Raw genomic sequence first — 16101 nt, 5'->3', positions numbered from 1 at the left:
TTAGAAACATTGAGAATAAAGTATTATCTGTCTGTAAAACCCAATCAAGAACAATTTAGACAGCGGCTCCCTTCTGCCATGTAGCTGCGGATACAGGGTAAGCACCTTTCTATGCTTAGCCCAGGTCACAGTAAGCTGCAAGGCTCTGAAGGTCCAGAGTCTAAGAATGTGTGACCTCAGTACAACAAGGACACTGATGAAAGTCACAGAACTTACATTGTACTGATGGTTAGCGACGGGCTTGTAATTGGTAGTTACGACTTTGTCCAGCTGTTGGGATAGTCTTACAGGTTTGGAGGACTCTTCTATTTGCAATCTGAAAAAGAGAAGGCACCATTAACACACTGCTTAGAAGAGCGAGTCCTGTAGTTATGCCAATTACTAATAACATGTAAGCAAGTAAGCCAGAATCTCATAGCAGCTTTCCCACAATACACAGTAACACAGACAACTCCAATGTAAAACCTAGTATCATAAGCTAAACATACAAGTTATGTATGCCATTACAGTCCTGAATGTAGTTCTGAAACTGTGATGCATGGGTAAACCAAACTCTTCAAGCAAAATGTATTGTCTTAAATGATTGTCTAAAATTCAAGTGATTAATCCAAAGCTTCCGTTATTCTGACAAGAAATAAAGGTGAGCAAAACAAACAAACAAACAAACAAACAAACAAACAAACACCAAACCAAACCAAACCAAACCAAAAAAAGGCACTCACTGTCCAGTGACTAGTGACTTCCTGATCAGTAGCCACTGAGGCTCAAAACATTTTTCTCTCCACAGAAGCCTCTACTGGACAACACTGGTCTAAAGTGCTGCAAAACTCTATCTGAATTAAATGTAACTTGAAATACTGCCTTCAGAAAAAAAAAAAATACACATGATCCCATGTATATCGATGGGTGCCTGTATCTTTTTAAGCAGTAACTTTAGGATTTGTATTGTGTCCTCATTTGCATACTAAATTTGCTTCTTAAAAATAAATTCATTTGGTTTCTAAGCACAGCAAATCCAAAAGCCTGGTTTAAGATGGGAAAGCACAGCTCACAAAGTAACTGTTTTTAAAGACAAAGGTATTATGGGGCCTTCAGACTTTTCATCACCAGGGCATCAGAACACAAAATGTAACATACTTCAGAAAACCACCGACTGGATATGGCTAGCTTAGAATTGAAGAATAAGCACAGAATAAAAGTATTTTTGGAGAATTACCTGGGCTTATCCCTTATGAATTCCACTGAGATAGCCACTGAAGAATGGACCACAGTGAAGCCTTTAAGGAATTAATGGATGCAATGCAATTAAAGCACCAAGGAAAAGAGAACCAGGCTAGAAAACAGTTTGACTGTTGTAGGTTTTATTTAAAGAATTTATTTTTATGTATGCATGCTCTCTCCTCTCCCCCACCCCTGTGTGTGACATATATAATGGTGGCCCAAGGAAGCCAAAAGAGGGTGTTGGATTGTATGGGGCTGGAGTCTGAGGTGGTTGTGAGCAGCAAGCACATCATGGTGCTGGGAACTGAACTCAGGTGCCCTGGAAGAGCAGTATTTTTTAACTGCTGAGCCATTTGTCCAGTCTCAGTTATTTACTTTTTCAATGTGGAAGTACACAAAAGATGGGAATAGATCAAAATTAGTACATTTGAAGATTTTTTTTTGTTGTTGTTGAGCTTTCTCAAATCTTTACAATAAACACCTATGACTTTTATAATCAGAAGAAAAATGGAAAGCAAGTACCCCATTTGGTTAGAGGTTAGGGATACAACACAAAGGCTCAATCACTAAGTAAATGCTGTCTGTAGTCAGTTAGCAGCAGTCCTGAGGACAAGGCAGGCAGCCTTCAGTCAGCTCACAGGGACATGGAGGGACAGCAACTACAAGGTGTACGAGGGTGAGGTGGCACACTGCTGCTCAGGGTCAGAGTGAAGGCAAAAAGATACAGCAACTCTTCTAAGCAAAGCAATCTTGAAGGGACTGGGGGTCAGACCTCTCAGAAGAGCAGAGAAAAGTGATGAAGACAGACCAGAAATGTTCACAAAGTGTAGGAACTAGGCATGCCTAACTCCTTGGCGAAATAAAACAGGCACGATTAAGTGGCAGTCCCGTGTTCTGACTGCAGCCCTCCGCCCTCAGGTGCTCAGCTCAAGGGGCTGACGGGCCTCTCCAGGTGGAAATCCCAGTGCTGCCATCACACCAGCTTCCCTGCTTCAAGCACCTCCCTCCATGACTCTTCTGGAGACATTGAGGAGGAGGCGCCAGCAACAGCCCCTTCTCTTGCCCCCCATCAGTCACGCCCATCACCCCACATCTGAAGTCCAGTTTCAGTGAGTTTAGGCGAGAGCTGGACAGCCGCACCCTGGATTTATCTGTAGCCTCTGCACCCTGCTGCGCGTGGTCACGAGGCACACTTTCCTTTCAACTTTGAAAGTCAATTTCATCATCAGAGAGTTGTGTCACGTTTATTCTCAAAGCATCAAATATTTTAAATAAAGGAACACATTGCCATTCTCTTTTAAATCAAGAGCTCACACAAAAATTTAACCTTTCTATTATATACTAAAAAAGTCAATTCCCAGAGTTTTGTTTTAATTAAAAGAGGACATCCTGTGACTCAAAATTCAAAAGGTTAATCTATGGACTGAAAACACAACACATTTCAAAAGAACTTAATCTTAAAATATTTTCATTAACCATGAATAGTTTAAAATAGTTTAACAGGCTTTTTTATTTAACACTAAATAATTCATTTAGCATTATCTCATGATGTGCCAGAGCAATTTGCAACTCTATTTTATTATTAACAATGCTCTAAATTAAACACTGCTGGCTTCACCACACTTTCAACATCAAAATAAGGATTATCTGGGTTTTTCAACACAATATAATTTGAAAATACTCACTTCATACAGCCAGCTACAGACAGGTGTAAGGCTGAATGAGGAGAAAGAGAAATGCTTCGGTGTCCTGATGTGCCTAAGACTAGGTCTTACCTTTTTCAGAACACCAAAAACCACAGTGTTATTTCCAAGAAACTGTAATCAGGAATATAATGTTCTTTATTTTGCTTTTTTGTAGACCTGCCTGGCTTCAAACTCACAGAGATCCTCCTGATTTGGCTTCTCAAGAGCTGGGATTCAAGGTGTGTGTCATCAAGCTTGGCTTAAGAAATATAGTATTATATTTCTTATATTATTGAGCACCTTTGTTTTATAAACCACTTAACAGATACTTGGTACAAATTCCTAATGCCACTACAGGACAATTAATTCAGAGAAACCTGCACATTAAAAGGTTAGGAGAAACCAATAATTTCTCTAATCACAAAGAAAGCATTTGACAACATGTTTATAATGCTATAGTAGCTACGAATCAAACTTTTTTGTCACAGGATATGACTTTTATGTAATCAAACTTTTAATTTTAAATTAATTAATTATGCATATGTGTGACTTTGTGTGGGTGGAGACCAGGAAGGTGTTGGATCCCCTGAGCTGATGTTAAAGGCAAGTCTAGGCTGCCCCAAGTGGACACTGAGAAATGACCTCTGGTCTTTAGGAAGAGTAGTATGTTCTGTTTAATGTTGAGCAATCTCTCCAGCCTGGAAAGTCAGAAATTTAAAGTAAAGCAGTGAACACACATGTGCTTTAAATCAGTGCTCTGCGGGCTGGAGAGATAGCTTAGCACATACTGAGCATACTATGCTTGCCGAGAACCCAGCTCTGGTTACTAGCGCCCATAGGCAGCTAATAACACCTGTAATGTCACTCTAGTGAAGCTGAAACCCTCTGGCCGCCACTAATTGTACTAATGTACAGACACCCACATACAGGTACTTACACCTAATTCAGAACAAAACCCCAAATAACAACGAAACCTGTTTCTTTGACTGCTATTTACAAAACAGTGTTATCATTCCAGTTTTGGCCACTGTGGTAGATTGAAAATGGTCCCCATAGGCTCATAGGAAGTAGTACTGGAAGTAGTACTATTAGGAGGTGTGGCCTTGAGGTTTCAGATACCCAAGTCAAGCCCAGTATGTCCCTCTTCCTTCCTGCTGCCTGAGAATCCAGACGTAGAACTCTTATCCCCTGTCCAGCACCATGTATGCGTGTGCTTGCTCCACCATGCTTCCCATCATGACAAAAATGGACTAAACCTCTGACCTATGAGTCAGCCCCCGATTAAATGCTTTGCTTTACAAGAGCAGTTGTGGTCATAGTGTTTCTTCTCAGAAAGAGAACACTGACAAAGACAGATACCATAGCCTAGCTTCCTGGGTTCAGCACATGTATACTGAAATGGAAAAGTCAATTTAGTTACAGTTTTGGCCAAAGCCAGAAGAGAGAAATCTGTCTGTTTTGCCTGTAGCAGAGTTCCAAATTATGACAAAAGTCAGGAGTAGGCATGTGGAACTGAATTGGGGACCCTGTGCAAGACCTTTAGTTCCTAAAGGAACCCTAAGACCACAGGCCCATTACAGGGGTGGGTGGGTGATGGGAGACGGAGGAGGCTACTGTACAGTGCACAGGAAGGTACACGGTCTGCATTAGGCCCTGATGAGCATGGTAAAGCTTAAGGACACAGAAGACAGCCAAATTTAAAAACTTATTTTGAAGACACATTTAACAAACTGGAACATAACTGAGTTGGGGCACATAAGAGGAAGAGCTTGAGTAACTATAACCACGTTACTGTAAAACACTCCCAAGGAGTCTCTGTATTTTACTAGAACCGTAAGATCTTTAAATTCTAACCTTGAAAAAAACCACTCTAGTTGAAAGTTCAGAGAACTGAAAAGCTGAAACTTTTAACTTTGAACTCTCAGAACAGGAAACAAGCACCTTATATGAGGGACAACCTATTTCTCTGGACAACAACTAACAACTACTAACGCCATGTAGCTTAGGCTACATAAAATTATTTCACCTTGCTACTACTTAATGGGAACAGTCCCCATCATCTCACTAATTAGGGTCTTCCTAAGATTAATGAGATCCTATGTGGAACATTTCTTCCCAGAAAGAAAACGCTCAGTCTATGTGACCTAAGAGCACCAACAGAACAACACGGGAAATGGACATGGCAGACGTGTAAAGTTCTTACTCCATGCTGGAAACCCCCAGCTGTACTTTCCCTCGCAGTGCATAAACCAGACCATCTACTACTACATGGCTCACATAAGGCCAGGTAACGACACAAAATTTAGCAGAAAGAAACAAGCAAGCATTCTTTTTCGCATGACATAGGTCTCACGCAGCCTAGACTGACCTTTATCCTGCTTTCATAGGCATGCACTGCTATGGCTAGTTAATGAGGGGCTGCAGATCTAACGGGGCCATCTCTAGTCCAGCAATTCTTTTTGACAGTTATCAGTCTGCCTATAACTAATCCAAGTCTATGAAAACATGGAGTACTGCCTCCTGTATGATATCCCTCTCCACACCAAATGATTTCCATTAAGCCAGTATCACTAGTCATTAGATCACAATACCAAAATTACTTAAAGGTCTTTCTTAGTATGCTTTTATGAATAGTTACTTGATATAAATCCAACTTCCAGATTAAATTAGCAAGTATACTTTAAAAATGTAAAGTTCATGTTAAAATTAGTAACATATACATCCTTCAAATATTAAAAAAATCTACTCAAAATGGCAATCTTGACTTAAGCTGTTGGCTACAGATTTTAGCTAATAAGCCCCAGTTACTCATTGGTTAATACAGTGTTTTTCACGTAATAGCGACCAAATAAATGTTTGTTGAGCACGTAAGAAAATAATGCTTTTGTTGGACAATTAGATCACAAAGGAAGCAGCAGAACTGCACATGAACAAATACCACAGTACGCATGACTGCCCATGTAGACGGCTTGTTCACCATCAAGCCTTTTCAGTGTGGCTATCAACGAGAGCTAACAACTGCAAACAACACTGAGCAACAAGTGTTCTCAGCAACAACTGCTAATGTGGTAATCGGTTCATAATGTAAACACAATTGCAGCCTTCATTTCTCGCTTGTGCTACAGCTGTATTTGATTACAACTCATGTTATTCTTAAAATGACAAGCTTTACAAAGGACTACCTACTTTTTTAAACCTCAGATGCCATTTCTGAAGGGAGAGTTGGATGCTGGCATTCACAACGTGAGAGAGAAGCACAGAATGCATCAGGGCACTGGAGCTGCCTGTGGGCAGGAGCGCACAGCATCCTAGATCAGGCCACAGGAGAAGAAGTTCTTGAAGAACTACAGCTTGAGAACCGGTGACAGAAGGCTGGGAGAAAAGTAATAAAATAACCAGGGTCAGGCTGAGATGTCTGTTGTATGGAAGGGTTGTGAAGCAGCCAGCTCTGAGACACTTCAGTATTAGGGGAACAGCTCACGGTGAGCTTCTTCAGGGGCTTGCAACAGTAAGTGCATGTCCATCTACTAGAATGCAGATCTGAGGGACCATGGAGAAAGTTTAGGGCTTCATCTGAGGAAATGAACTGTCTCCTGATGTGGCAGGACTGTCAGAGGAACCACAGAGAGCAAACAGCAAAATGACCTCAACAATTGTCTCTAGGGATCCCATTAACATGCTGGGCCGAGAACAGGCATCTGTTATTAACGAGCTGAGTAAATTAGGGGAAAAAGAGAAGAAAAGTTTCAGGCTGCATTTAGTCAGAGGCATTGGTTTGGAAGCCGAATCCTAGGGCAGCACAGCATGCAATCTGGCCAGTGGCGCACCTCTTCCACAGGCCACACCTCCTAGACCCACAGTTCATTCAACAGGGGCAGACACAGTATGGGAACAGATGGCCTATGAGGGCCATTCTCATTCAAACAACCACAATGCTGCTGTACTTTTATAAGCCCTGAGAGGTAAATGGTGAACCAGAAAGAGAATGTGCTTCACCCCAGGGGCCGATAGTCCTCTACTCCAGCTGACTGTCACTCTAAGGAATGTAGTGATGGTGCTGCCAGGCCTAATTGTACCAAAAAAAACTTAAGACATCACTTACCAAATGTTGCCAACAAGTTCAGTAGGAAAAACAAACAAACAAACAAACAAAAAACCCCACTCAACTTACCTAAAACCAACCAACCAAAACAAAACCTTGAATATAACCTCCCCAAAGAAATAACCCCACATAGACTATCTATACCAAGCTATTAATTAGCAGCCCTCTGATCTATTTGTATCCCAAAGCGTTTTTGATGTTTGTTTTTCCTGTATAGCAGCAGCAAACATTACTAGAGCAGCAGTCATGAAGCCAATGAGAATCACCACCCAGCAGCAAGAACAGCTTCTCCAAAGGAGCAGGAATTCCTTCCACCCAATTTTCACAATCCACTGCCACGGAGAATCCAGAAACTGGCTAAAGGACTCACCTAGATTGCTCTTAGTGGAGCACATTACAGCTGTGGTCAGGCTAGGGAAAACAAAACAAAACAAACCTCACTCTATAGAACACAGAAATGTGATAATTTTTGGATTCTAAAACCAGCAACTTTTCATATGATTCAATCATCCATTCCTTCTCCTTTTTTTTTTTTTTTTTGGTTTTTCGAGACAGGGTTTCCCTGTAGTTTCTAGAGCCTGTCCTGGAACTAGCTCTTGTAGACCAGGCTGGCCTCGAACTCAGAGATCCGCCTGCCTCTGCCTCCCGAGTGCTGGTATTAAAGGCGTGCGCCACCACCGCCTGGCCCCATTCATTCCTTCTTAATACAAAACAAAACTGGAGTGAGTTCTGTGTAAATATAAAGCAAATCAAGTCCCTGCATCCAGTGTAGCCTTGGCTGTCAGAGGGAGTGGTCACAGGATGTGGCACAGTTCTATGCAGAGCGCAGAGGCACACACTGCAGTTGCAGGTACTGGGCACGGACTAAGTAAGGTAGGATGCTCGAGTCCAGTCTGGGTAACATAATAAGACTCCATTAAAAAAAAAAAAAACAATCAGGATTCAAGATTTTGTTCAACTAATTAGAAAATCTGGCAATTTTCAACTTATCCATGGCAGTTATTTCCTTTCTTAGTTCAAGTCAGACATACTTTCTCATATACTTAAAGATGAGTGTACCTGCACGCATGTATACATCATATATAACAGAGAGAGAGGGAGAAAATTTCTGGCACAAACAATCATCTTAAACACAATGTACAATACTTTAGAGTACAAAACTGCACCACACTATCATGGCAGGACTAGCATGCACACCCCAGCTTCAAGTTTCAGTTTACCACGGGTGTAATGGTGGTTAAGTCAAGTCAGGCTTCCTAAGCCAGGTACCAAAGAAAAATCCTATCAAGAAAAATGAAACAGAGGCTTGAAGAGATATAACCCGAAGAAATCACATTTACATAGTGGAAACACTCAGGAAAAGTATGGACTTAAGCAGTAGCTACAGTGAGCATACAGGCTACCAGGCAAGACAGCACAAAGCCTGTAATCCCGGCACTTGAGAGACAGAGGCAGTTGGACCTCTTTGGGCTCCAGGCCAACTGGGGCTGTATAGACCCTAAATAAAATAGGAAGTGCGTAAGAAAGGAGATAAAATGAGATTCAAAGAGGCCGATCTAACAGAAACGTGACAGCAGAAAGATAGAAAACATCACTATGATGAGAAGTACCTTCAGTTTTCATCTTTTATTATATTAAAAACTGAAGGCTTGGGGGGTGGAGAGGATGGCTCAGTGGTTAAGAGCACTTGATGCTTCTTGCAGAAGACCAGGATTCTATTCTGAGCATGGCTCAGAAACATCTCACTCTATTTCTAGGGGATCTGACGCCCTCTTCTGGTCTACATGGGCATATATACATATATGCAGGCAACATACTCATACATATAAAATCAAACAACCCAAAGGCTTTTGTGTGTGGTGGTACACACCTGAGGCAGATGAATGAGAGTTCCTAGCTAGCCTGGATCACACAGTGAGTGTGAGGACTGCCTGAGCTATAGAATGAGACACTGTCTCAAAACAAACAAACAACAAAGACACCAAAGGCATAACCAGACTTATTTGAAGTTTTTAAAGTTAAATGCCTAGGATTATTAACCAGTCTCAATTCGTAACCTTCAATTTCTCTGGCTCCTAAAAATATTAAGGCTAGAGATCACATAAGGTGTTTATAGTGAGAGAAATACTGTTTCTCTAGGTAGCTACACAGGTCTGAATTGTTTTTCTAAAATAAAATTTCTATGCCTATGTGATGGGTGCCAACACAATATAGCAGTGGAATCAAACAACTTCTGAGTAAATTAAAAAGTACCGTCTACAGAGTTCCAGTCGCCATGAGTAGAAGCAAGAATTCCTGCTGTGCATGTCAGACTGCAGAAGCTCCCCAGGTGTATACGAACCGCGATACTGTTGCTATGGTGACTAAGCAAATATAGCAAGAGGCTAATTTATTAGTGACTCCATGAAAATGTAAATGCCAGAATAGATGAGAAATATCTGGCAGTGTATAGTCGCTAATGTGGGCCGAGATTCATAAAAATTTAAAAAATTAAAAGAAATTTTTGTGCTAACTAAAACCTAATCAAGTCAGGGAGAAAAAAAATTAGAGAAGGAAGTAGCTTTCAAGGGAGAGAGCTCTATTTAGAACCAGCTGCTGAGACACCGATACTGATATTACACAGAGAAAACCTCCAAGACTGCCAAACAGGACTGTAAATAGGCAAGGTCCCATAGCCTCCAGCCATTTGGTCTCTGGCTCTCTACTCATTGAGGGGATACACAGAAGGCTATAGGAGGATTTTTGCACATTTTTTTTCTTATTAGAAGAAAGCAAACTTTAATAAGTTAAATAATGAAAATAAAAGCCGGAGATGAACACCTGAGAAACGGTTTTAAAAGACAAATGCTAGCTTTGGATTTGACCTGAAGCAGTTAAATTACCTACTGTTCAATAAACTTCCGTGCCAAATAATTTGTCCCATATGAAAGTTGCAAAAACTAAGAAAATCCAAGTTTTTTTCTGTCATTTTCTTATGATTTCATATGGCCATTCTTTATAGAACCCTTATACGTAACAAGATTCTATTTCATTCAATGCTGTATTTTGATCTTTTGATGCTTTTAACACCACAAACACAAAATCCTAGTTCAAAGTGAAGCACTGTCTAATAATTACATGGAATGTACTGCTAAGAACACCTCTTAGCAGACAGACACATCATTAGTACTTGCTTTAGTGAGACTTCCCCCAAACCACTGGGACTATGGAGACTGGCAGTAAACAAAGCCTACTGACCTCTACCATGTTATTCTTGTTTTTATCTCTTCTTGGTAAGTGTGTCAGCTTATACTTTTTTTTTTAGCTATTAGTTCTTTGACTTATCTTTCTAAATTTTTCATTAGTTCTTATAAACTCTATTCTACTCATCCAGACTATTGCACACAACCTCACGACAGTCTTCTCTCAGCCTTCCACCCCTCACTTTTCTAGACCAGGGCCCTCATCAATCATCCACATTTCCCAACACACACACTGGAGTTGCCTCTCTACCACACTCAGGCACTTGAAGCTCAATACAGTCTATCAATACTCTCTGTAATTTCTTTGAAATGTGCATTTATTCATTCTTCTTATCAGTCATATTCTTCTAATAAAAGGCCCTACTTTCAAATTAACTCCACAATCTACCATCTCCCAACAGTCACAGGCAAGTTCAGAGTGCCACCAAACAAGACCATGCAGGAGGACTGTAGTTAAGAAGTGAACAGAGCCATAGAGAAGGTGGTGTGACTGGAGGACTAAGGAGAGGCTTGCTTTAGGAGGAGGGTGTCCTTCGTAGGCATTTACTGTGTAAAAGGCAGGGAGAGAATGCAGACACAGGAAGGTGGCCAATTCCATGAACAGTTGAGGACATTTCAGAAGTTCTAAGAGAGAGGAAAAGAGAGAGGTAAGAAACAAGAGAGGGAGAAGAGAAAGGAACAGACAGAAGGACACTGAGACGAAGAAGTGCCGCACGCCAAGCCAAGATACTGGGAGGCAGCTGCTTAAACTGAAGGGGCTGTAGCAAAGGACTCGTTTTAATACAAAGGTCACATCCAGCAAGAAGCAGTAAGGAAAATGACTATTACAGTTCCCAGTATTACTCATTTTCTTTTCTCAGTTTTTTTTTTAATACTTGTTTGGTCTTCCATGTCGATTTAAAAACAATTTTTACCAAATTGATAAAGCTCCAGTAAAAACTTTTGTTTTCAAGGCAGGATACTGAGAGGAATTTGCTGTTTTTCTGTTTCATCTTAACCATGCAGAAATATAGCTGCCTGATCCAAGCCTTCTTTTATGTCTTCCTGTAGTGTAAACACCTTCATAGAAAGTTGAGCATTTTTGCTAAGAAGTGCTTATTGTAATTGCTTTTCTTTTAATATGGCACAGCCAGGCTATAGAAAAGCTACTTTGGGATACTTACACTATTGGTACTTAATAATTTTTCCAGTTGTTTCTTTTTCCTTAAGGTATATATCACTGTTAACCTACAAATGTGTATTGATTTTTTTTAAATCTCACTGGCATATGAAACCTTTAAGAGTGTATAGTCAAGTTTGACATATGCCCTCATAGTTTTTAAATAAAAAATGTAAAATCAAATTGACTATTAACAATATAGACAAGATATAGACAAGAACTTGTTTTTGAATTTTCAGCTTATTGATTTCTTTACCCTAAGAAAAACACAGTTAAGTACCCAGAACTGCAGCTGTAAGAACCAGTTTTCTACAACAGATCTGTGATCCCACAGGTTCATATGTGTATGAACACATTTCCAGCCACAAACTTCAGCACCTGCAGTTTGTTTCATGCCTGTGATGCATCACTACAAACATGATAACACCATTTTGTGCAGTGGGCTTCCTCTCCAGGGCCCTGCCTTGCATGCTTTCACTGGAGAGTTCTCTGGAAGTTTTGCTAATGCACTTTAAATGGATTGTAGATCAGTACTTAATGTCTGTTACCTGATGGGTACTGGACTCTGAATGTATTAAGTGGAGTGTAACTGAATAACATGGTGAACCGTTGTCCTTTATGCTCAGTTTGTAAGTAGCTGGGGGACACTGGGTCCTCTAGTGATCACTGCTGCAGTAGAGAGATGAATAAAGTACTTGGGACACTATATATCGAGGGAAAGCTTCCCTGGGGGGATGCAGCCCAAGAAGGAAGGCATTACCATGAGCGACACAAAAGGCTTCCTGAGCGGACATCCTTAGAAGTTCCAGAAGGTTTCTTTGGGGTGCTAGTCTGCCTTGCCTTCCCCTCTGTATCATGCCAAGGCCTTCTGCTGTGGTCTCTTGCAGTTCTGCCCATCAATTCTTAGGTAGTGTTGGGCCTCAGCCTTTTGGAAGGTAGTGTTGCATGTCTGTTCACTGCACCCACACCCCACTCTTCCCTTAGTCGGCTCTTCAGTATTTGTTTTCTGTTTGCTTGTCCTATCATCGGTGGCATGGGCTTCTGAAGGGAAGGCTGCTCAAGGGAAGTGCGTACAAGGAGGAAAGCTCCATCCCTGGGGTGTGCTGTGTGAGGAAACAGGCTGCAGAGACCATGGCTGCTTTTGAGTGACGCATGATAAATGGCCTCACATGTAGTTCTGGATAGGCAGCTTAACCACTTGGGATAGAATTTGTAGAAGACAAAAAGATCCATAATTACACCAAGTCTCTGCTAACTACCTGGATTACTCTGCGGAAGAAATGATACGATTTCTGGCAGTGCACCCTTTCAAGATCCAGTCTGACACTACACTTGTAAAGTCCCTGAGTGTTCTGTCTTTGCTCTGTTGACTCACTGCTGTCTTTGGGAGGAAGCACGTTAAGAGGCCAATACTGTTCTTAGGGCAAAGATTAACTGTGGTGAGGTAGTTAAAAAATTAATTTTTGGGCTGGACAAGATGGTGTGCACCTACTCTCCAAACATTTTGAAGGCTTAAGCAGGTGGATGAGTTCAATGGCAGCCTGGACCCTGTGTCAACCTTACCCCCATACAGAATTGACACAGGGCCTGCAACACTTAATGATGCGGGGCACAACTGAGAAGTGGATTATCAGTTTATTTTGTCATTGTGTGAAACATCAGTGTAGTTCACCAGCTAAGAGAGCTACAATTTAATGAAGCAATAATTTTAAGGGATGATGATAATTTTATGGTCCCTTGCTATAAAAAATAAATTATGTAGCATATGACTGCAGTTTAGGTTACAGATAAAACAGAACTTGGGTTACATAGAGCACTGCTTTATTCTTGTCTGCATATTATTTAAAAGTATACCCCCTGTTAAAAGGTTTTACATTTTAGACTTTATATGTCAGTAGCTCTTCACACTCTGAGGGCCACCTATACCAAACTCTTCAGATTGCCTGTGAACCACTGTGTGTACTCCCAGCTCAGACCTCTGCTGCTGGTTCTGGGACAGACATTTCTCTGTGAAAACCTGTGCTGATTTGCATACTCAAACAAAAGCTTGAAAAAGCCTGTACTATGCAAGCCTTTAAAGAGAAATCTTATCTTCCTTATGCTTTGTAGATACAATCACTGACAGTGCCTACAAAAGAAGGTGGCTCACGATGCAGCTGGATGGTAAAGAAATGTGTACCCTGATACGGGGAAATCAGAGCAATGCAACAGTGGAACATCTGCCTGTAGCACACAGGAGGCACAGGGTTTGCAAAACAAAACCAAAGCAGATTTTGAAGCTGCCTACTTTAGTCATGATAGAAATTTTAATGATTAGCAGAGAAATCGGCTGTGGAAATCAGCAGCTTAATATTAAGAGCTTGTTTGCTTGCACGGTTCAGTTTCCCAGTCAAGCACTGGGAAAAATGTCAGGAAATTTAATTAGCAATACTTTATTATATAGCTGAGTATTAGAAAGATGGCATAAGCACATCATTCTCACAAAGACCATGTTACCCTAACGAAGGGTCTTCAGCTGAGATAACCTACTTTCATTTTGTGACTTATTAAATACGATGAATGACATGTGCCTGCACCAGAACTAAAAAGAATTTCAGAAACCATCTCAACAACCAAAACAGATGTCACAAGGCCAAGTATGGCAGCTCTGAGCGTTCAACTCAGAGCCTATGCAATCCTCTTTAACACACATTGGATTCCTAGCTCCCGGGAATTAAACAGAGTAAGTCAGAGAAGGAGAGGAGCCAACAGTGGTGGTGCACGCCTTTAATCCCAGCACTTGGGAGGTAGAGGCAGGTGGATCGCTGTGAGTTCAAGGATAGACAGAACCACACAGAGAAACCCTGTCTTGAACCCTCCCCCCCCCCCCCAAAAAAGGAGAGGGCTACAACAGACACGACAAAATGGCAGCTCTTAGAGATAAACTGCAAAAGACAAGGAAAAGAACCTGAGAGCTGTTAACGCCCGGGACCCACTTGGGAAAGACCAAACCCTGTTCCTGACAGTACTTGAAAGCACCCAGAGCACAATTCAAACACAGGTGCTCATACGAAAATGTGAGCTAAAGAGAAGGCTAAACGTGGTTCTCAATCAAGTCTGATACAAGGTGTGCACAGATGTGATAGGAACACTGTTAAGAAAGACTCATTACAGTTATTGTCACTAGCTAATTTATGAGTATACAGGTAACCTTTTCTGGAGACACTAATAGCGAATAAGTGACGAGAGAACTGCCATGAATTCGAGGCCAGTGTTGGTTACATAGTAAGTTTCAGGCCAATCGGGTCTACAATATGAGACCCTTTCTCAAATATCCACAAAGGAATGATAATTATCCTTATCTGTGTTTTTCTTGCCGGCTATTTGAGCTTATTAATTGTATATTATAATGGACAAATACCTTCAATCTTCCAAAGTTAAAAATAAAAAACCATAAATATAAACTAATATAAACAACATATTCCTCTAAGGAAAGAAAAACATAGTAACAGAAAAGCATAACTTATAGAACAAAATATTTATGAAAGTCAATTATCTAACATGATCACCAGTAATACACACACACACACACACACACACACAAATACATTATGCCACTATCTATTCACCATTTAGAGCCTACACAGGCTGGATTCCATTTCACCCCAAAGGATAACATTTTATCAAAAAACATCTAAAGTTTTATACTTAAAAAGCAGCAAAGCCAAAGTGCACTAATAACAGAAACAGAAGAACCACGAGTAATTAACACGCTGCAGGAAAAAGCCAGATGGCACTTAACGTAATTATATAATAAGGACGGAAAATGCTGTGAATAGCATTTGCCCGTCCGTCATCACATCCACCTCCTCCAAAACTGATGAGTGTAGCAGACATTACTGGTAAACAACAGACTCACAAATAAAAGTGTTTCTGAGGGGTGTGTGTGTGCGTGTGCACGTGTGCAGTAAGTTTTCTCTCTACATCTGCATCATCCTGGACTATGACATGCAGTGTTAAAGGCTAGTGATATCAGTGTAGTCCATGATGCAGATGGACTCTATACATATATTTAATTAAATAGTACACTGAATATCAAAAACAATTATCTATAGTGAGCAACTCTAAGATGAGTGTCTTCACCTGTTATCCCTGACTGCTGCTACATAAGAGATGCTCAGCGTTTACTCAGAGGGTTACATGAACTTGTGAAGCTTGGCTATGAAACCATTGATTTTATTGGATACAATACTAATACTAATGGGGGAACTGTGCTTCATATTACTAACAATATAAAACATTGATTTTTGTGTTGGGGGAAGTCCTGATCTGTACAGTGTTAACTTTGGTTTCAACGGGCACGGACATCTTTAATTTCTTGTCAACGGGGCATCTTTAATTTCTTGTCAATGGGCATGGACATCTTTAATTTCTTGTCAACGGGCATGGACATCTTTAATTTCTTGTCAACGGGCATGGACATCTTTAATTTCTTGTCAGCGGGCACGGACATCTTTAATTTCTTGTCAAGCCGTGTTAGTTTTCCATTATTGTAAAATACACAGCACATTCCACTTACAAAGAGAAAATGTCTGAGTAATGATTCTAGAGGTTTCAGTCCAAGACTAGCTTGCACAGCATCATAAGGAGTGATAAAGCCCAGAACCACTCACTTCATGGCTGCAATGCAAAAAAGGGGAGGAAGAACAGCTG

The 16101-nt window shown here is 40.8% G+C and overlaps 1 protein-coding gene across 1 annotated transcript in view; it reads right to left on the bottom strand.

Moving 5' to 3' along the window:
- The window catches only part of Gtf2f2 (general transcription factor IIF subunit 2), a 117782-nt gene that overhangs the window by 24817 nt on the left and 76864 nt on the right, over positions 1-16101 (bottom strand). Inside the window, 1 exon segment of the mRNA XM_038310272.2 lies at positions 217-316. Coding sequence (XP_038166200.1) covers positions 217-316 — 100 coding nt within the window.

The sequence above is a fragment of the Arvicola amphibius genome, chromosome 13 (assembly GCF_903992535.2).
Source record: "Arvicola amphibius chromosome 13, mArvAmp1.2, whole genome shotgun sequence".
NCBI lineage: Eukaryota > Metazoa > Chordata > Mammalia > Rodentia > Cricetidae > Arvicola > Arvicola amphibius.
Note: the sequence above shows the minus strand (reverse complement) of the source record. Positions and strands in the feature narration are given on the sequence as shown.